The sequence below is a fragment of the Anneissia japonica genome, unplaced genomic scaffold, assembly GCF_011630105.1.
Source record: "Anneissia japonica isolate Jap-2015-1 unplaced genomic scaffold, ASM1163010v1 scaffold287922_len478547_cov175, whole genome shotgun sequence".
Lineage (NCBI taxonomy): Eukaryota > Metazoa > Echinodermata > Crinoidea > Comatulida > Comatulidae > Anneissia > Anneissia japonica.
The window spans coordinates 45,944-69,366 of NW_022692572.1; the positions used below are offsets into that span (position 1 = coordinate 45,944).

General features: G+C 34.4%; 1 protein-coding gene across 1 annotated transcript in view; it reads right to left on the reverse strand.

Moving 5' to 3' along the window:
• LOC117100353 (spermatogenesis-associated protein 4-like) overlaps positions 1-21,345 on the reverse strand; it is a 55,333-nt gene extending 33,988 nt beyond the window's left edge. Inside the window, exons 1-2 of the mRNA XM_033240015.1 lie at positions 21,077-21,345; positions 4,921-5,050 (exon numbers count right to left, since the gene is read on the reverse strand). Coding sequence (XP_033095906.1) covers positions 4,921-5,050; positions 21,077-21,153 — 207 coding nt within the window. The 5' untranslated portion in view covers positions 21,154-21,345. The remainder of the gene's footprint in view (positions 1-4,920; positions 5,051-21,076) is intronic.
• Positions 21,346-23,423: the final 2,078 nt, after the last annotated feature.

Sequence of the window (23,423 nt, forward strand, 5' to 3'; positions counted from 1 at the left end):
TGATTACATGAACATAGGCCTAATTAGTGATCAAGATCTACTGTGTGTGTGCAGTCGCTTGTTTGTACTGTATATGCTTGTATGATAATCTGATCTAAACACAATACATTTATTTTAGTGTTTTTTATTTTTTTTGTTTTTTCATAGCCCATTGAGTACATGGACCAGAGTCAAGCGTCTAACTTTTACTTTGTAGAGTATGTCAAAACCACAGGCCCTAAACTTCCAGCCGGCGATGCAGTACACTGCAAGGAAAACGTTCCAAGTCCACTTGATACGCCGTGGCGTATCAACAATTGAAAACTACCAGTGCGTTTTATAAATGAAATTAAAATCCCTGTAGTAAAATAACATAGTCATTTGGTACATTCAAGTGTTTAAAAACGATTTAATGATTATACATTTTAAATTTAATTATTTTGAAAAATTATTATAAGATTAATAACCCATATGGAATGGTAGAGTCCATGGTTAATCAACGACGAAACAAAACATGTGCTTCGCTGTTTGAAAAGGGGTGAAACCAATACATTGAACAGCAATCTAGAGAAAACACGGAGAAAACAATATTTTACAGTATACAATACAATACCTTTTTTAAAGAGCCTGATAACCATATATAATAAATATATTCTAAACTTCGAGATTAATCAACATTGAAATAGAATAGAGTCTAGGTTTGTGCCGCATCAAAACATGTGTTTCATCGGTAGAAAAGGGTGAGAGAAGTGCATGTAACTGCTAGCTGGAGATTGTTTTTGCTTTTTTTGAAACGTTTCTCGTCACATACAATGGATATACTGTTCCACCAAATCAGATAAAGGTACGTTATATGAAGTTCAATATTTTTTTTGTATTTCGCTAACACTGAAGGAAGTGTACCCTATCTAAGTTCAAGATCGAATGTAGGCCTACTGTAGTAGACCGATCTGTCTGTCGTCCTAGACAGTTTTATTTAATAATCTTAATTAATACTAAAACGATATAAGAAATGATAATTTTAAAGACTATCTGTAAAAAAGATATAGTTAGGCCTAACAAAAATTCATAAAAATTGCCTGTTTTCGATTTTTAATTTTACTCCGTAATTTTTCTGAGTATCCAAAGCCTAGGCCTATCCATGGAGGTATAATATCTATGTCCTAGGCCTCTCCTAGTTTTATATTTCTGCTGTTTGTTGGTTTTGATCGTAACGGTGACGATAATCTCGATAAATTATTAATGTAATTCTCAGAAATATAATGTGAGCTTGCGTTACTTCCAATAGGGTTTATTTTTATACGAGACGTTTTTGTTTGTGTTAGTTGGGTTTTTACACTAAGCCTGTTATCAATTCCCCACTACGAAGTGGAGTAGCCCAGGAAAATAATCCCAACGCGTGGCCAACTATGGGATTAAACTGCCTTTAATCGCATCGCGTGGTCCACTCGTATACGCGTTGCTTTATTTTGCGAGGCTCCCTTATTGGGCTGAAAAGCTTGGTTTACCAGTTAAGCCAATGATGAAGCAGCTGAGAGACAGATCCATAGCCATAGCCATCTTTAGTCAAAGAAGCTCCCTTTAAAAGGCCGTTTTAGCAAGTATTTTATTACAAAAAAAACAACAATTTATACATTTCAGGATATCTTCGATCGTTATCACATCCCCACACTGCAAAGTGATCGCCATTTGGCATGATAAAAACTCCCCAAAAGTTGTAAAAACTCGATCCTCCATACAGGCTAAACATAGCCATCTTTAGTCAAAGAATCTCCCTTTAAAAGGCCTTTTTAGCAGGTATCTTATTACGAAAAAGACAACAATTTATACCTTTCAGGATATCTCCAATCGTTATCACATCCCCACACTGCACAGGGATCGCCGTTTGGCATGATAAAAACTCCCCAAAAGTTGTAAAAACTTGATCCGCCATACACGCTAAACAGGGGCAAGATTGTTGGAAGCTCGGTAGGCCGGGCAGCCAGTTTGAAAATCTGCACGTTGGGAAATAGTAAGAGAGGAGATAGTGTTTTAAAAGAGTTGAATAGTAGGAGTAGTGTAAGGAACTTGAAGGATGGTCCGAAGGGCTCTGTTTTGCAGTTTTTGAATTTTAGAAATGTGGCTAGGTTTTGAACCCCACACAGTAATGCAGTAATCGACATGGGGTAAGAAAAGGGAGTTGTAAAGAAGCAGAGCTGTTTGAAAGTTAATAAAGTATCTAGTTCGAGAAAGGAGAAAAATAGAAGAGTTAAGTTTGTTGCAAAGGTAAGAGATGTGGTTGTTCCAAGTGAGATTGCTGTCAATATAAATAGCAAGGTGCTTAAATACAAGTGACGTTTTCAATAGGCTGCTGGTTGATAGTAAGTTTTATAGCTTGACTACGTCTGACTTTTTGAGATGATCCTATAAGCATAGCTTTTGTTTTTTTTATATTTACCTAAATCAAGGGTTATGAGCATAAATGTTACCCCCTACCCCAAAAACTGTTGTTGATTACAAATTTCTTGGATCATAAACATTGACAAAAGTACATAATGCATTTTAATTTTTGTTCTTGTTAACCTCAATTTTTGTATTCCATATGTTAATAACTACAAGAAAAACACAATTTGTATCAAATACATCTAAAATTAGACATATGACACTGAAGTTTATTGATATTTTATGAAAAAATTTGCATTTTAGAAAAAGGTCGATGACCTTTTGACCTCTAGTGACGTTATTAATTGTCGGAATAATTTTAATTAAACTGCACATGATTAAGAAACATATATGCTACACAATGCTACCAAAATAACATTGATGGGATTTTTAATTCACAGGTTATGGGCATAAATGTTACCCCTCCCCCCCAAAAAAGGATTGACCATAAAACACTATAACGACCATTACAAATGACGCGACTACATAAAATGCATCTCTATATTTTTCTTGTTAACATCAATTTTTTCATTTTATACGCCCATAGGAACAAAATGATACCAAGAAAGTTTAACTGTGGGGGGGGGGAGTGGGGTGCATGGTGACCCCCCCTCCAGCCCATGTTCTAACATGTTAAATTTACTGTGATGATAGTCAATTCACTAGGGCCTGGCTGCGATTTTTTTTTCCGTACGAAACATTTACATGAAACTCCACTCGGCCGTCTCGGCTGAATCGACCCGAAAATCTCATTGCAGAATTCAGGAGGTCAAAAGGTCATCAATAGATAAACGTCTACAGAACAACTTCTGAGAGAACGTCGCTGTCTAATTTAAAAAAATAAATTGATGTTACCATGTTAATGCCAATTGGGTCGTTTAAAATTACATATAATATTTGATTAAGCTGCACGAGTAATGAAAAGTGTTATTTTAACTTGAGTTACATACTATGACAATTTTAATTTTTTAGTTAGGCCTGGGTTTTGCATAATTACCTAGGCCTACTAAAAACGCTTTCTGTGAAAAGCACAAAGGGTAAGGAAAAGCGCGTTTTTCTTCATCTGATCAAATGAAACAGAATGACTTTATGTTCAAATTAAGAGAAGAGCTGAGAATAGGCAGCTCTAAAATACTGGGATGCCATAGACCTGCCAAAATGGCAAAACATCAAATGAATGCAAACATGAGCTAGTTATTAACAGAGATCCCAAGTCTCCCGAAAATCGCGATTAGGCATAGTAATCGGCAGGTTCTTGATTACAAGGCTAGACCAAGTTAATTACATGTAATGTCGAAATAATAATAATAAATAATTATGACGATGATAGTAATAAAAATAATAATAATGATAATAATGATAAATATTTACAATTGATTACAATGATAGGTGGTTTATCCAGAATACACTCAAATGCACATTTAAGTTTAATATATTAGTCCAAGAATAATTGTCATGAACTTGAAAGTCTCTTTCACGAGGCTGGTGTAGAGCAGTTTCAGCCTAAGGCTAAGCTTAGATACAGTAATCCTCGAATTATTACCATTTAACGATGATGAATAACGGCGATTTTTTTTAACTCCAGGCTAAATTTAAACGAGTTTCTTTAGTATAGTACTCTATCACACTTTATCATAAACTAACGATGGGGATGACAGTAGACTTTCTATATAAAACATGGTTATCTGTTAACCATTTAAAGTAAATACAGAAGTTTGCTGTTGTACCCTCCACCGTGTTAAAATTCTCATGCGATGGCTTTGGTAACTGATTATAAGCCTATTTTTATAAAATGAGGATGGTGTGTATTCCTGATAGGCCTACAGTACATCCCGGCCAGATAAGTCTGCCGGCTAAAAGAATGACATTCGTGTAGTAGTAACCTAGGCAACAACCACCAGGGCCTTGCCTTGACAAACTAGTGGTGGCCTAGGCCTACCTTACACTTTCTTCACACGTGCGACACTTGAATCAGCCTGGGGGCTGAATCAGCAGCATCGCAAGACAGGCAGTTTTTTTTTACAACGTAGCACATTAACAAGATTGTGTTGAACAAACAATGTTGAATCTATGGCAATTAATTTGTTTAGTGTAATACGAAGCCTAGGGCAATCCAAGTCCTAGGCCCAGCCAGAAAGTCTTAAAATACTTGAACGTTCAAACGCGACCAAGCACGTTTGAACACGTTTCTGTCGAACCTCGGTCAAGAACCACCCTTCTCTTGCTAAGCTAATAAATATTCAATGAGAATATAATGAGGTAGGTGAATTTCTCTAACGCGTTCGGAATGACATCATTCTCAAACGTGTTTCTGTCGTTCAAACATAAACATGTGCGCTCGTTACGACGACTGGCGTTAATGGTAGTTTGTTCGGCACAGAGTTTGAAACTGAATTACATCCATAGTAATTATTATAGCGGGAAAAATATTATGGAAAAAAATATTGAAGTGTAATAAATACAACCTGATTTTATTAAGAAAAAATCTAAATTCTAAATGTGAAATTGTCAAAAACTTACGTTCTGTAGCAGAAACCAATTGCCCAGCTTACTTTCAAGAGAATTGCCATTGTTGTATGAATGCATGTTGATGTCATCAGGATAATACCATGAGCATATCTCTGCTATCAAAAAACCATTCGACAAGTCTCTGTGCAAGCAATAAAAAGTCGTCAATTAATTTGTAACTCTGGCCTACAAATAGGTTATCCATAGGTCTGAGGCATACGAGAAACCTACACACCTACAATGAAAATACTACATAATCTTCTTTACAATACTTGGTAGGAGCACACTAGGATTACATTAATTTGACTATTCATTTTAAAAAATATCTCAATTATGACAAACAGTATGAATGTCACTTCAAAAATTGAGGCCATTTTATTCTATGTTCTGCTTTATTAAGCATCATGAGTAATACATTCAAAAAGAGACAAACTATATTAAATATATAGTGCAAGTTTCTAGCTGAAATCCTAATTAATATGTATGTATGAGACAATTAAGAGTCATTTCCACCAATTTTCGAACGACAGAATCGCGTTCTGACGCCGTTAGCTCATTGCTCCCCCACCCCTGTTAAATGGTTGACTGATTACACGCTTGTGTCTGACTGTATTTTAAGGTAAGATTGATGTTCAACACAACTTACCGGAGTGCACGATAATAATAAATTGTGGTTCATAAAACCACACATTGTGCATGTTAATGAAGATTTATGACCCATTAAACAACTGATTGTCCTTAAGTGAGGTATTGCTAGTTGACGATCACAGTAGGCAAAATAAACAAGAGGCCGACCCTAGTTCTAGCCTTTTTTTTTTTTTTTTTTTTTTTTTTCACTCTAATTTTTTTTTTTTTTTGTTTCAATCTAATTGATTTTTGTTTGTGATTATACTGTGTGTATAATTAATTATGGAAGTAAACATTTAAATTTATGAATAGAAGTTGTTTACTGTGTTTTGTATACTACTTTCAGTGACCTTGCATGTTGGAAATAGCATCAAGAACCTTGCTGTGTTAATGTGTGTAATAAATCTTTTTATCATTTAAATGTCATTGGGCCCGTTCATGCTTATGTTATTACCCGTTGAATATTACCGGAAATATAATTCGAAGGTAGTATGAACGGGGGTAATTAAAAAAACATCTGGCCGAAAAGCAGGTTAGCCAACCCACCAAACTTGCCGGTTAAAAGTTGCCCGAGGCGAATCCTCGTGACCTCGGTGATGACATTAATGACTTTTACAGGCCTAGGCCTACTAACGAGGGATGTCCAAAATAGGCCTACCTCATGCTGCGAGTGCAATAAGGGTCCTCCCAAGCATTATTCCTATACCTTTTCTCTCAATTCTCCAAAGAGTCAACACGTGCATTGCTCCTACGCCGCAAAAATATATTTAACTTTATTTACTCGGGACTTCGCTATACCCCCATAAAATGAATCGGAAAAAACGTCTGGACAGAAGAGGCAACATTCGCCCTGATAAGTGTGTGGGGGGTCTACCCATACAAGAAGGTTGTGATGGGAAAAGGAGGAACGCACAAACCTACGGGCTGATAATTACAAAGATGGAAGAGCTGGGCTTTGGTAATGTTTTCATAACAAAATTAGCGAGTGACCTAACTACCCACTGAATTTACAAAGCATGAACGAGGGTTGGTCGTAGGGCTGCAGGCGACTCGCTGGCTTCATACCCGTTAAATGTGAAGGCGAGTTGTGTATGAACGCAGGCATTGATTGTTTACACAGTGTAAGAAGGCCACACACTGTGCAAAAAAGGGAAGATGTACATGTCATGTATTAATAACGCTGTGGCTATTTTTACGGCGATCACTAGCACATGCGCGATAGCGCCCCTCATTGCGGGGAGAATAAACAAATCTTGAACTCTGAGCACACCTCAACACTGAAAGCTAGGCCTATCTCTACTACTAGGCACAGAGAAAGGTCACACAGGCTTGTACGGTAGATGCCAGTCTATGCAGTTGGGTAGCTGGGGATGAACTACGCAGCTAGGGGGTAGCATAGCTGGGCTTACATATTGTATGCCTACAGAACATTCATACTTGCTTATAACAGCTCCCTGGTCTGGGTAGCAGTATAAACAATGAATTTCAATCTTGTAAATGAAAAACACAAAAATTAAACATAAAAATTAATTAATGTGTAGCAGGGCCTAACAGCTAATTGTTTTCATATTAAATTTTGTTTATGTTATTACTATTTACAGTTTATTAATAGATTTATTAATAAACGTAAATGTAATAAATCCATTGGTTTGAGACACGTCATCGTTTGTTGTCTTTCCCGATTATATACTGACCATGTTTAAAATGCTTAATAAAAGGGTCATTCTTCAGTAAAGTGCCATTTTCCCGTCCCTTTGTTTTAATCTAGTATAAATTTTAAAATATTAAAGGAAATTTTATCTTTATTGCATTAATGCAATCTTGAACATATTTGTTAATGAAATAAGTTGTTAAATATTTTAAAAGTAATCAACATGTTGTTTATTTTTCAACCAAAAGCCTCCAAAGTCGTGCACTATGCATGTCCCAATTGGATTTCTTAAGAATTCCTAATGTCATAATTTGTAAAATAAATAGCTTAAATAAATAACTGTACCACAAAAAAGATACAATAGATGTCTTACAAATTTAAAATTAAAAATGACATCAATAGAACTATAACTAGAAATTGCAAATTGCAAGTGAAGTGCTGCGAAGTACAACTGCATATATGTTCTTCGAACAAAATTATAATGCGAATCAAGTGAAAATAATGAATAATAAAAATATAACAAATAATATGAGACACAACCCATTGTCTATATTAGAACACTTCTCATTGGGTAAATTAAACAAAGTCGTAATTTTTCATTTTTGTCAAAAAGTGTCTATAGTGGTGAATTATGGTTTAAGTTTTTTTTAATAAAGTTTCAAAATTTCTATGTATGTAGAAAATGTAGATGATTACCAAAGGTTACAATTTTTATTTTGAAGATTGCATGGTCTAGGAAGTGTACATTTTTTTATGGGGCAAGTTTCCAAGGGCAGGTTTTCTAGGGGCGAGTTGACTGCCAAAGAGTGTTGCCAAAGTGCGAGCCAGTGTGTTATTTGATTACAAGTGTGAGACATCGCAAGTGTCGAGCCAGCGAGCCATGACGTCACAACAATAGTTACGAGATGTTACTCGATTGTGCGAGGTATCGGCTGAGATTTGTGGAGTACAATTCAAAAAACAACTATAGTCTAATAATGAATTATTGTGATGTTAAATAGACAATGTTAGCTCTCAAGGAGCGACGTTGTTTTTCATTGGGACCTTCGTCCCTTCAAGGCTAGGCCTAGGCCTATACCATCCTAGCTAGTCTAGGCCTAGAGTAGGATAAGGCTAGCGCGACATGCGGACGTTGGTACGTGTTGGTTAGTCTACAAACATCGCCTAAAGTAATTGATTTTACCCGGCAGAACGAAAGAAGAAAACTCCGCTTTTCATTTGTCTTAGGCCCGTGTTTTTTGACAAACAATGACCTTTCAGAGGTCAAATTGCTGTCAAGAATATGAATTGGCTGCTTCGCAGCAAATACTTAAAATTTGACTTTTTTAGACTAAAAAAGTTTGTCCCTGAATTGTTATCATCTCCGTCACAATACTGTACTTTAAAATGCCATTACAAGTTATGGATCAAACCATTTTGGTTGAAGGGGACCATACAGTAAAAAACAGTCCGTTCTTGTACAGTTAAACCACCTATAGATGAAGAATTCATGCATTTCTAATAGCATTAGCAACCAGAAAAGTACCTTTATTCAGCATCATCTCCGAACGCTTCAGAGTATGCTTTATTTATTATTCTTTTAGGAAAAAAATTATATATACGATCAGAAGTGCGTCATTTTCAAAGTACACATGACATTCAACCTGTAACACACTGCATATGGTACTATATGATCTAACAAGTTTAATTCCTCATCTCCGTCACAGTCATCTCCATCACAATTTTACTGTGATGGAGATGACTTCTTCATGTTTTCTTTCCTCAAAAAAGAATATATAATAAAAATTATAATTGATCTGGTTTAAGTTGTTAGAAACCATTTTGTTCAATGTTTATTTTTCTATATTTATATAATATAATCTATCTTTGAAATTTACTAAGATTAACATCTATGTGTATAGGCATCATCTCCGTCACAAAAAGTGTGATGGAGATGATTCTTGCAATATTTGCTATACAGCACTGAAAATTGAATGCTTAAATAAACGTTTAAAATGCCCTAATTATCGTGCCGAATGTTTATTATAGTTGTTATGACATAATGATGACATGTGTAATAAAAGAATTACAAATGTTAAACTTTTTTTTTTCATGATTTCTAAACCTCTATGGCACATTAGCGAAGAATGACCCAAAATTCAAATTTATTAAATTAGCATACGATTCTTGTTTTTTTGCTTTTCCATACCATAAATGTTCTGATCTTTATAATAATAAACATAGGCCTACTGTATGCGCCGCTCCACAAAAGGTTCCCACAGTACACTTGAGGTAAAGTTTTGTACTTTCTTGATTTTTTAAATTTCTATTTTGATACATACATGTACTCTGATTAATGTTTATAAAATACACCAATAAATACACCACACGTTTTAAAGCCAAATAAAATTTATTATTAGTTTCACGTCCAGAATTTGATTTTTTTTTTAATGAGCAGCCTTATTATTTGCTATTTGTTATTTTTTCGATAAAAAAAAATGGCGGTATAAAACACGCCATTCAATAATTGAAGCAAAAACAACCACTCTACATTGTATTGTAACACTTTTATTTTCATAAACATCTTAATTATTGTTTTTAAAGAGTTTAAACTAAGAATATTTTATAAAATAAAACAATAATTCTAATCAAGATGTGAATTTTAAGGTGTTTTTAAAAAGAAATAGCAGTATCAGGAAGTAAAGAGAAATACTCTGAACCATTGCAATTGATATGGAAGGCATCAACAACATGTATAAGTTACACTGAATATTTTATACAAAAAAAAACAATATTTAAAAAAATAATATACATAATTATGTATACCTATACCTGATGGAGGTTGATACCCAAAAACGTTTGTATTATAAGTATATACTTATTAAAATACTTAGTACAAAAGTTACAGTGAATTAAAAACTGATGGAGACAAGTGTACCGAACTGCAGAAATTGTAAGGCATTGATACATCATCATTCTTAATAGGAGGTGGTAGGCCGAAACTGAGATGGTTATGTGTAAGAAGTGACATGAAGGCTATCGGAGCTCAAGATCATTTCGGTCGCGCTTCGTTTCAGTCGCGCCTTATTTCGGTCGCGGTTTATTTCGAACAAATATATGGAGCGCCAAAGGAGTTGCGAAAACGCAAAATTTAATATGCCTAGGCCCTATATATTATTATAATTAGTTCGTCTATCAGTTTATCATAGGCCTAACTATTTTTTTATTTCCGTTTTGCTATCTTTCTATTAACAACATTTTATCTTTCTAACATATACTATACTTTAATAATTATGGTCAATAAAATGTATCTGATTTTAATTGAATTGAATGTTGTTACCATCTTAAATCTATTTCATAATTTAGTTATATATATATACATATATATATATATATATATATACATATATATAGGCCTATATACACATACATATATCTATACATATTTATACATACATAATATTATATTTATACATTATTTATTTACATTACACATAAAATCATAACAAATATATATTTGTCTGTCCATTTATTTTTTTTCCCTGTTGTTTTCCACTAATGTGTGGGCTCTCTAGCAGAACAAAAATTGAATTTAATTTTTTTCAATTTCTCTATGAAAACACCATAAATCTACAATCTAAATATTTTATTGATTAATTAATATACTGGTATGCTTATATGATATAAAAGGACCAAAATATACTGGATTTTAAACTTTTTTTTAATAATGAGTGTAAAATACAGTACAATGAATCAAATAATCCTCAGTTAACCTCATTACCCTAGTAGCCAGACCATGTTTTGTATGCATTTGAGGTAAAGAGAATATTGACTTCATAAAATGGTTCAGGGTGGCCCTAGAATCATTTTGGCTTCGTAAAATTTTTTTTAAATGTGGCAAAATGTCAAAGGTCAGGGTCAAAAGTCATAGTAATAGGGCCCTTATATCTTCGCAACCAGATGTGGTAGAGAGTTAAGTTTGGTGCCAAGTTGTTCAAAACAATTATATTTCTATTTGCTATAATAGAATATTTTGTTAAAAAATGACAGGACATGCCATTTCTGACCTTTGACACATCTACGAATCATATTCACATGTTCTCATATCTCCGTAACTACTGGACATGGTAGCCAGTTAATTGTGGTGTCAATTTGTTCAGAACATTCATGTAAACAGATTATGAAGGAGTTGGATCTAAATTTGTAACCAGAAACAATGATTATTTGGTTCCCAAAATGCACTTTGTTATTATTAATTAATGCAAACAGTTAAACTAGTGAAAGAATACATACAGTACTGTACTGAACTCGATCTAATAAGTTCTAATTTTTGGTGTCAATTTCTTCATTGTATAGAGAATCCTGCAATGGGCAAGTTTAGATTTTAAAGGTTCTGGAATTAGAGATTATTATAAACACCTGTAATGTATAGCACTATACATTTTTGCAATACAAGAAAAATCATAGTAATTGTAGTTAAAAGTCATGCTAAATAAGGTGTCTTATCTTACACTTATAATAATATCCTGTAATTGAATATAAAAAAATAATATAATCATGTTAGCTGTAATTGTAATTACAGGACATTGTTATGATGAAGTAGATAGAGTAGTTGTGTTAGTCAAGGTGATCTCAAACTCAGTCAACTTTGTATTTATCTGCGTTTTTTCTGTAAAAAAAGAAAAATAGCACCAAGTGATACAGTAATATAGTAACAATAATAAAGTTTCATACTAATAAAAATAACTGTTTATAAACTATATGTTACTGTAATTTAAATAACGAGTTGGCTGGTTTTTCCTGATAAAAAGTTTGATTTTTATAAATAATATCCAAAAACAATACCGTACTAAGAGAAATACCAAGTTTTTAGTATTCCTTTTATTTGCTGTATTTGTTATGTAGTAGGAAGCGTAAGATCGATAACAAAACGATAAAAGAGTAAAATGGTACTAGGAATGCAACAAACTAGAAAATAACCTATAAATACCATAATATTAAATTAAATTTAGTTTAGTAATATATAGTATTCATTTTATTTGCTTTTTTAGCCTATGTTGTTACTTAGTAAAGACAACAAAACATTAAAAAAAAAAGTATAATAAACCGATACACGAACTTACAATGATAATTAGGCCTAGTTACATTAAATTTGATGCGTTTTTTATGTTCAAAGGATGCCGCCACTTAGCACGCATGGGGGAGAACTATACCAACGATACTCATACGTATTGCTGTATTGAGTACTTGGCGGTCGAATTCCCAAGGAGTGTACTATACAAAAAAAAACAAAAAAAAACCACAGTATCGGCAGCCCATATTCGATCTACATAATTATATTTTTCGACATCTTTCACAGTCACTATGAGGACTATGTTTGGTGTACTTTTTCGGAGATTTTAAAGAGGTTGCCCGGTATCAACATTCCATTGAACGTTCTAGGTAATACCAAATTAAACACTTGTGCTAACCACTCAAAAGTATTAAAAGTGGTACGCATTATAGTGTGATACCTAAATCGAGCGTTACACATTTGAAACAATTTGCTACACATTTGAAAGTGTGCAGCCCATTTGAATTAATGTACTGCGCATTATAAATGCTTTTTAACGCATTTGGAAACATTGTGCTACCCCATTTGAAATCATGGCTACCCATTTCAAATCGTTTGTAAACCATTTGAAACAATGTGCTACCCATTTCAAATAGTGTGCTAGCCATTTGAAATAATGTGCTACCCATTTGAAACAATGTGCTACCCATTTCAAATAGTGTGCTACCCATTCGAATAATGTGCTGCCCATTTAAAATATACCATTCGAAATAATGCTGCATAGAAATTACAAAAAGTACTGTACATGTACAGTTCACTCTTCTGTACCAGGGTTGCCTCCCCACCCCGGCCTATCAAATGACAACGTTAATCCGGGTCTGTTTTTAAAAAAGAAGGAACGCAAGCCGATTTCACGGATCATCAGTTAATTGCGGTCTTTTTGATTGATATGTTTATAACTTGTATGTTAACTTTTGATATATGTCGATATCATGTCATGAGCACACTTCAGTAATGATTTAATCACAATCTGTTTATCTGGACATAATCTAAAGAACTAGGTTTGATAGGTTGATGTCCTTGCTTCTAAGGTTACACTCTACAGTTGGCCTTAAGGCAGTTTCTATCTACAGCAATAGACTTGTATTCAATGTGATATGCAAATTTTCTGCATACACAGCCTTGTGTCTACTGCGGTGCAGTAGATTAAGGCTTACTGCGGTAGGATAATTTGGCGATGCTCACTAAGTGTGATGGCACTGTGACACACTCACTGGTGATGATATCCCAAGATAACACACATGATCACAATGCATATTGTTTACTCAGGTAGCAGTTGATTATCTGAAGACCAAGTTGTCCAACATCACAAAAATCATCAGATTCTCAGATGGGGCTCCGAGCCAATAAAAATCGCGAGGACCCTTCATGGATGAGTCTTATGGGTCTCAAGATTATGGAGTAAGTTTCCAACACAAGTTTTTTGGCTCACGTCACGGAAAGGGGCCTAGCGATAGTGAGAGTGGAGTTATAAAGCGACTTACAACAGATGCAGTGATGGCTGGCTCCGCAGTCGTATGTGATGCCCATGATATGTATGTGTTTGTAAAAGAACATGCCACTTGCCCAACTGTAGAGGTACCTGATATATGCTACCACTTTCGACGTGATGCATTTTGGATTGACCCAGAGGATATCGCAAAGGAACAGAGATCGGCAAGCCACCAAGATATTGGTAGGAACTTGACTATTCACAGTGTGGTGTCTGTCAAACCCAAAGTCATAGCAGTAAGGTACATTTCATGCTTTTGTCCTGCGTGTGTTGAGGGTCATGAAAACTGCCAAAATTCATTGTACATGAAGCCATATGTCAGTGTTTCCCTAGAAAAAGGAGCTTCCATAGGTTAAAAATAGGTAAGCATGTGCTTATATTTTATTGTAAGCTTGTTAACATAAAGTATTAGTTTACATAATTTATTCCTTTTATTGCACCTTTGAAGTCCTATATTCTCTTTTGTAATTTCTATTAGCAATAATTGAACTTAATCATCACTTTGGTATTGGCTTACAGTATCACATCTGCTCCTGACACTGGCACGGATGATAGTCCCACTTTGTTGTGGTTGGCGGTAGAAACGAGATAATTACTGTACCAAACTCTAATTTTGTTTCTCAAGTATTTTTTATCTAAAAGCTAAATTCATTTTTTATTAGGAAAAAGCAGAACCTCGATTTTACGTACGGTACGGGACCGGAGGGCATATGTAAATCAGGGGATTTGTAAAATAGTGGTTGGGTTAAATTTGTGGTAACCTTTAACCTAATACGTACGTAACCTCAATATACGTATGTATGAACGAACAATGTTACCTAGCTAGGCTAGACCTAGCCTCTAGGCCTACGAAAAACCATGTGTTTAGTGTTTTTATTCATCACTTTACAGTGTCATAATAAAGTGTTCAAATAAAACCATGTGTCTAGTTTATTAATTCATCACTTTATATCTTATTATTTAACTAAAGAACCTGAAAATATTATAAGATTATCTACACGACAAAGGTATAACTTGGGAATTCCCCTTCATGCCTATTCTAAACAACAGGGCTGTGGTGTTGTCTGGGCCTGTTGAGACAAACTAAACCCATGTGCACTGGGCGAGCCAACCAATTAGCATTCGTGTACGTGAAACAGCAACCATGTGCACTGCACTGGGCGAGCCAACAAATTAGCGTTCGTGCACGAGACTATGCCTACTCAGCTTCGTGTAGAAAATTCGACCAGACAAGTTTTTCCATGGTTTGCCACACAAGCAAAGGAGGAAAGCAATTATTTTGAGCACCATCGGTAGTTGTTTATTTCACTCAGTTCACGTGGTTTTAGATTATAATAACCCGGTATTAGACTCAATCAATGATGCTGTTTACTAAAAATATGTTTCATTTTGGTTTCTTTATTGTTACAGTTTATTGTTATAGTCTTTTTACTTTAATGGTTGCTCTGAAAAGGACCGTTTGTTTTGAATATTTTCGGGGTTTTTGATGACGTCATCGTAGATACGAGGCGTACGTAAAACCGAGGGTTCGTATAACTGGGGTACGTAAAAACGAGTTCTACTGCATTATATTTTACATAAATCTTCACTTTCATACAGTTCTGCATCTGCAGATGGTACTACAGTCACCCTGGATGAAGAAAAGAGGTGAGTACAGTTACAGTAATATAAGGTATTAGAACGCATTTCTATCCTGTACTTAGTATTAGGGTAAATCGCCATGAACACATCATTGAAGATTTGTTCTTGTTAGAAATATCCTTCAGTGTTTTTTCTTAGGATGTTTTAACTATAATAAACCTCAGTTTTTTTAATTAAATAACAGGTCTATGTCTGCCGGAGACTTTGTAGCCATAAGGTTTCTCCAAACCATACGAAAGAAGACTGAAGTGGTGATATATATGGCTGTAGTGAATACAAATCAATGCTGTGAAATCTTTATAAAATTTATTTTATCTTGTATTAACCCTTGGATTTTTTTTTTTTCTAATCTTGATTTTTTAAACCATACCTTACAGGTCATGGATATACACTCGGATGCAATTGTAGTCAAATTTAAGCAGCTGAAGACGAGAGATCCTATGCTTTACATCTGGCCGGAAATCGAAAGAACATTCACACACTCTATTGATGACCTTGTGTCCATTCTTTCTTCCCCAGAGATAGAATATAAGAATTGGACATCCGTTTATAGATTTCAGGAAAGTGAAATCCAGCAAATCCAAAATGCAACTTCAGGGGCACATATTTACTTTTAAATAGGCCTTAAAGTTAGCATAAATAAATCAAACCAAATACTAAAGTTTAAACTTAAAACTAGATTTGAACTAGTCACTGAGGACGAGTTTGGTGATCCGCTGCACTTCGACCCTCAGGAATGGCTTAAAATATGCTTTAGTTAGATTTTAAAAAAGTGTAATTTGAAAAATTTTAAAAGATTTACGCTTGCGTACGCAGAGGCCAAAAAATGTAACAAACCGTAATTTCCAGCTTCAGTACGTGCTGCGTGCGTAAAAATGAGCATACGGTGGATAAATTATGGAAAGTTTTGCAATGCTGAAAATGTCCTAAAACGTGCTTTAAATTATCTGAATAGTGATGTTGAGAATTTCTAAATTTTGCCGCACACACACCGACGTGCGCGTGGACGGTAATAGCACACGAAATTGAACCTTGTCAAGTTGGTAATGCCACACAAAGTTTTCCAGACTGTCAGTCTGATAGCGTCGAAATACACTCTGCCACCCTCTCTGTTGTCAAATATTTTTGACAAAATTGAAGAGAGATAAGAGGGCTCCAAAAATTCATTCTTTTTGACCATGATGACATTGTCAAAATAAAAAATGAAGGGACACTTCCGAAAGCCGTCAATTTACTGGTAAAAATAAACGGCCGACCGGTAAAAATTTTCTTGGTTTAAAAAAAAAAATACCACTGAATTAGGCCTACCTCGAGGCCTAGCCCGAGTCCTTCTTCAGGACTCGAATCATACATTAGCTATAATTTATCTCCGGTTTTACCAACAAAACTTACAAACCTTGATTAAAAACCACAATACTGTTCGTTGACAAGACAGCGATGAATGACCTCTCGCAAACTTTTGATCGATCAACTCGTAAAAACAAGCAAGCATCGAAAAACTTTCATCTTTCCCTTAAGCGATTCTAAATTGACTTGGTCTGAACATATTGAAAAATTAACTGGTAACATCTCTAAACGCATTGGTGTTATCCGCCGTGTTAAATATTTTTTACCCCAAAATACTCTTACAGTGTAAGATGTTGGCTAATGCTCTAGTTATGCCTCTTTTTGAATACTGTAATTGTGTTTGGTCCAACTGTAATATTACCCTTTCAAATTCTCTTCAAATACTTTTAAACAGATTAGGAAGAATTTTAATTTCTGCTGACATAAAAACCCCCGAACTATTGTAAATATTTTAAGTTCATTGGGGTGGAGTAAACTTAGTAATAAATGGGACGAACAATTGCTCATAATGATTTTCAAATGTTTAAATGGTCATGCTCCATCCTATTTATCTAAGAATTTTGCTTTTAATTATGATTTGCATACGCATTGTACCCGCAGTCAAAGTAAAAACACTCTTATTGAATACACCTGGAATAATATGCAAGGTAATTTTTATTTTTTTTATTTTTTTATTTTTTTTTAATTTGTAGTTAAGTTTTTACTCTCTTTGTTATTTTCTGCTTTTAAAATGTTTATGTAGATAAGAACTGAACCACTTTGGAAATCAGTACTATGTATTGAAAGTGTATATTCAGTATAAAGAAAGAATAAATAAATAAAATTAAAAAAAACGGCAGGAATTTGTGCAATAGACTCGTAATCCAGACGAACTGGTGGAGTAGTATTGTAGCAGTTTTTCAATACGTATGGAATGAGAGTCTGAGTTGTATAAAAAAATTCCTGTAGCTTAGACGGACTCTCGTTCACAAAAGTTTTCCAATGAATTGTTCGCTCTGGAATCAATCATGAAGAAATGAACTGGCCAAGCCAGACTGGAGGCGTTTTTTACGAAAAGGTTGGTAATGTTTACTGAGTTTAAATTATCTTTGAGAATTTCTTAGTTTATTTGATTTAATATGCCTAAATTTCCCCGATTCTTTAATGAATAGCCGATTACAAAACAACCACATTACTGTAAAATTAGTGGCTCCTACCTATATAACTGTCCAAAGCCCAAGTGATATGCAAAGTAGAAAGGCTACTAAGTAGATAATGCTGTAATTAATAATAATAAAACGTATCAACTAGCGCCTTTTTTAATCTCACTTTCAGGCAAGGCATGCCCTTGACAGGCGCTTTTTGCAATTTTAGGGCAAAAGGATCACTAGGCCTAGCTTAGAGTAGTAGTTTATGGCCTGCGTGTGGAATGTAGACCTTTCCTTCGCGCAATAATTTGGCCTAGAAACCCGTCTGCGCATCTTGCAAAAGGAGGGCCGATTGCTGCTCAGATTTTGCCGAAAATTATGCTTTGATCTTTAATATATAACCAATGCAATTATGCAGCAATTACGATTACGCGCACACCTATTTTCCTAGCGATTTTTAGGTACGGTATCCTTCGCGCAATTAAACTTTAGAGTGTGGTCCCTGTGTAGGCTGCAGCAGAGTACATCGTTATTAATATTATTATTACCTTATTATTATTTACTTTAAAACGTACCTGCCTCTATGCTCAGCTGTCCATACTTAATCCAGGAAATTGAGATGCCAGCAATATTATTTATGTTGTAAAAACCAATGATATGGTGCATGATGTTATGAGAAGTGAGCTTGCATTATTAAATCCATTGATAGAACACTCTCAGTCTGGTCCTTTTTCACTCCCTTCATTAGTCTTTTTGACAGTGTTAAAAGTAAGTTCACAATGAAAAATTTACTTCAAAAAATTGTTAAAGATCATACTTCAGTGTTGTAAAATACTGTCTAAATGCAGCTGAGAATGCACCAGAAAGCATATACAGTAGTACTCTAAAGCTTCCGAACTCCACCCGGAAGGGCTGGCGCCACACGCGCTGCGCGCATGGCAAGATTACTTACAACTGATTTACCAGAAAAAATGTTTTAATTGGGAGAACACTGCAGGGGCTTAGGCCTAAATCCTGAAAAACAACTATCAAAGCCAATGACAAACGTCGGTTCGATTAACCTTGATTAGGCCAAGTAAAAAAAAAAACATGTTTCGCGTCCCCGCCCGCATCGTTTTTTTTCCAATTTTTTAATTTGTATTTTTGGAAAATTCATGAAAATAAAGAAAAAATATATCGAAAATTTAGAATTAAATGTTGGAAAATAAATACCCTAGCCTAAAATAGTGCAATATCTTCGTCTAACCTTTCGTATAGTAAAGCTAAGCCTAGGCTAGCCCAATATCTCTACCTAGGCTAGCCCGATATCTCTAGGCTAGGCCTGGCCGTCGCCTACTCTGGGCGTCAGGCGGCAAACCTCGAGTTCACTTCACTAGAGCGCGTTTGTCATGCATACAATTGCCGTATTCGATTGGGACTATACGTTGAGTATGTTATCCCGTTGAGTACAAAACTCAATGATAAATTCCGAGCGTTAACTTCGTCGAGCAGTTTCCGTTGAGCAGAGCACGAAAGTCCCAATCGAATACGGCCGATGATTTTCGATGAATTCTGGAATTTCCGTTATACTGGCCCTCTATGTCAGATTGTATGGAATAGTTTCATGTGAAGACGTCTGAGACGTACTGTAACATCGGGAACATTCCGATTGTATACAGTAACAATGATTCCTAAATGCGACTAGTAAACCGAGGCTATGTCTTTCATGGAACTAAATTTAAACTTTCAAATACAAAGAACAATAATATATATACCTTGTTATTTATTTTTTATTTACACATTTTTTTTAATGGACATTCATTTCATTGGAGATGAAATAACTAAACATTCTTTTTTTTTCTCTACATGCCATACCAATTTAAGAGTTAATTACCATACTATAATACTACATTTTATTACTAGACTCTAATTCTGCTAAACTATTTAGTTGTTTTAATAAATTTCATAAACAATTTATAAGTAAACAAGTGATAGACATGCAGAGCCAGTGTGTGCAATTATATCTAAAATAGATTTTTTTTATATTTAAACTTTGTAACCAGTACCTATATTGCAATATCATCACTGTGAATAGAAAGATTTGTAAAGTTTTCAAGACACTCAACAATGAAAAACACCTTGCCAATATTAAACTGTAGATGTTTTCCATTCTAGATTTTACTTTCTGTACATATGCCAAATATCTGTAAAAGAAAAGTTTACTTAGTTTTCACCATAATACTGTACTTACTAGATTTAATAGATAAGCCAAAGCTGTACTATATAGTTGTTTAATATATTTCATAAAAATGATGTATACTCAGGAGTGAATGTGCGCAATTTTAATGTGTTTGATTCAGGTTATTTTACAACTTTACCTTACATACTGCAATGCCAAGTCTGTGAATAGAAAAAAGCTTATAATACCCAACACTCTTGCCAAATAAACAGTATACAGCTTTTAATCTTGTGTGATGTCTTTTTATATGTTGAACAAAACTAGACGGGAAATGTCAACAAGTCTGTAGAATGGCGGCCATTTTGAAAAATAAAAAATAAAAAATAAAAAAGGCCTCTTCCTCAATTTAAAAAAAAAGCCGGACGTGATACATGTTTTATTTTTTTACTTGGCCTTACGACAAGAAGGTTAAAAAAGATGGTACTGCATGATGCCACATTTTGTTGTCGGATGTTTCATGGGAAAATTCCAATTAAAATTATAATAAGACTGGCCTTTAATGGTTTCAAAATTTAAGAATTGACTCGGACATTCTGGCAATTTCTTACTTGATTGCAAAAAAGTACAGCTCATCCAGCTAGCAAGCGCGGAAACCCTGTTGTTGTATCAACCTATATATTTATATTTATTTATTTTTTTTTTTTGTTGAAAACATATAGGCCTAGGGGCCTAGCCTATTTTATGAGTGGTTTAATCATGTAAAATGTTTTATAATTATGTGTTGTGACTGTGAGAAGAAAATTCAGGTAAAATAATTAAGAATTAAAAGTAAGGTGCGAAAGCGCATTAGCGCCGGCCTAGATTAGAGCACGTCAGGTCAGGCCTAGCCTAGCTTAGCCTAGGCCTAGCCTATCCTGCCTGCTAGCCTGTAGGTTAGGCTAGGGCCGGCCTAGGCCTCTAGCTAGGCCTACCCTAGGCTTAGATTATAGGCATGGCATATAGTTTTATTATTCCTATTCGTTTACGGACTTACCTCCTTGGATTTCTAACCGGAAAAGACAGATCTAGACTTTGAAGCCATTTATGAACATCTCGAGGAAGGGAAACCATCCTGGATCACTTACGTTGTGCAGATGGATGGGAGCGAACGCAAAGGCCTTAGCCAGGCCCTAGTAACCAATGTGTTTACAGTATCAAAGCAAAGAGTATAAATAGAACAAGAGAGCAAAGTCCCGTTCGTAAAAACGTCATGCCTGTGTAAGACGCCCACTAACGGTTGTATATTCTTTTTATTACCCAGTGCAGCGCTGCGCAGCGCGGTAGAAGTACGCCCGCTATAAACTCAGTAAGCAGAAAACAAAAGGTACAGTATCTTGTGGAGAACAGATAAACAGACAAACCTACCGTGCGCGGTGGAGTCTATGGTAATAAAACACATACAAGCGTTAGTTGGCGTCCTACACTAGCTGCGTACTCGGCCACAAGTCAACTCGGCCACAAGTTATTTATACTTAAAATGAAATGTAAATATTACAGTTTCTGCATCCTTTTTCTTCAATATGATTAAAATGAAGTACACAGTATATTTTAGTAAAATTCTGATCATCGTCGTGAGATCGTTGACATACATTTCTTCACACTGTACTCTTATTCAACAGAGAAAACCCGCCACTTACAGAATGGAATAAAATCTGACAATTGTATACATTAATAATTTAAGCAATCTTAATAATTAAGAAAAACACATGTTTAATTTACTCACGTTAAAACAGTGACATAAAACATGAGTACATACTGTAGACCTAATTATAAAAAATTCAAATAGGAAAACCACATTATGATTTTTTTTTTAAATGTTAAAAATTTATTTTGAATCCGACTAAAATCAAATGAATGCACGATGGCGTGCATTTGGATACTATTTTCTTCAGAACCACGCCCAAGAATTAGGCCTACGTTAAAATTAGGTGGGGTGCAGCATCTAGTATCAATATCCACATAGGAACAATAGTAGGGCCTATTGTTGAGTGACAGACTTCAGTCCTTCATATTTGTTCGACCATTGGGGGCTATGTTTGAAACTCTTCAATGACAAGGATGCATCTAATGACGTGAATCACCAGTGACATGTCGGTCCTTTTCAAATATTTACTTTAATTAATAATACTAATTAATAATACTAATTATGACTAATTAGTATTATTAATTAGTATTATTTACTTTAATTAATAATACTAATTAGTCATAATAACGATAATAAAGGTGATAACAACAACAATATTAATAGTAATATTTATTTTAACAATACTAATAGTAATAATACGGTAATAATAACGATATTTAAATATCTATTTTAATAATATTAATTAGCGATAATATCATTGAAGGTGATAATAGCAATAATAACAGCAATAATAAATTAAAGATAACGTTTATTTTTATAATAATAGTAAAACTAATTAGTAATAATAATAATAATAATAATTATGATACTTATAATACTAGGCCTACTTAGTAATAATAGGGTAATATATCGATAATAAAGGTGACAACAAAAACAACAAAAATAATAATAATAATAATAATAATAATATGAGAAAAATACCAATAAAACACCAATAACAATATTTTTAAAATTACTATTATTAAAATAATAATACTAAGACCAAATATATAATAATAATATGAATTTTAAAAAATCGAGAATTTTGTATTATTTATATGGTAACAATAATAATATCAGCAAAAATTTAAAAAATGTTAATGTTAAGACTAATAATTAATATTAAAACTAACGGTAATAAAAACAAAAATAATAATAACAACAATGACACCAATAATAACAACAATAATAATAATTGTGGCCGAGTTAACTTGTGGCTGAGTTGACTTGTGGCCGAGTTGACTGCAGCCGAACTTTTTGTGGCCGAGTTGATTTGTGGCCGAGTTGACTGTGGCCGAGTTGACTTGTGGCCGAGTTGGATCGAATTCGAGCACTCGCACGCATAGTAAAAATGAGGCGGAAATCGTGCCCGGCGTAGGCGGCGCCCTTCTTTTTAACCATGCAAGTTTTCTATACTTCGTGCCCGACGTACAGGGCGCGATTTTTTTTTCCGTACGAAACATTTGCATGAAACTTTATTCGGGCCATCTCGGATTGACTCGACTCGAGTTCGATACGAGGAACAAGAGCAGACACTTCGCAATGTCGTGACGCTCGAGTTTTACTTTTATTGCTCTTTCTATGTTTACCTACGGTGGGCCTATGAAATCTTACGGATTTATGGGATGTACGTGTGTAACTAACTGTGAATTTCTTGTATGTTATTAAATGTTAGTATAACATCTACAACAACAGCTAGTACCCCTCCTTTATAAAG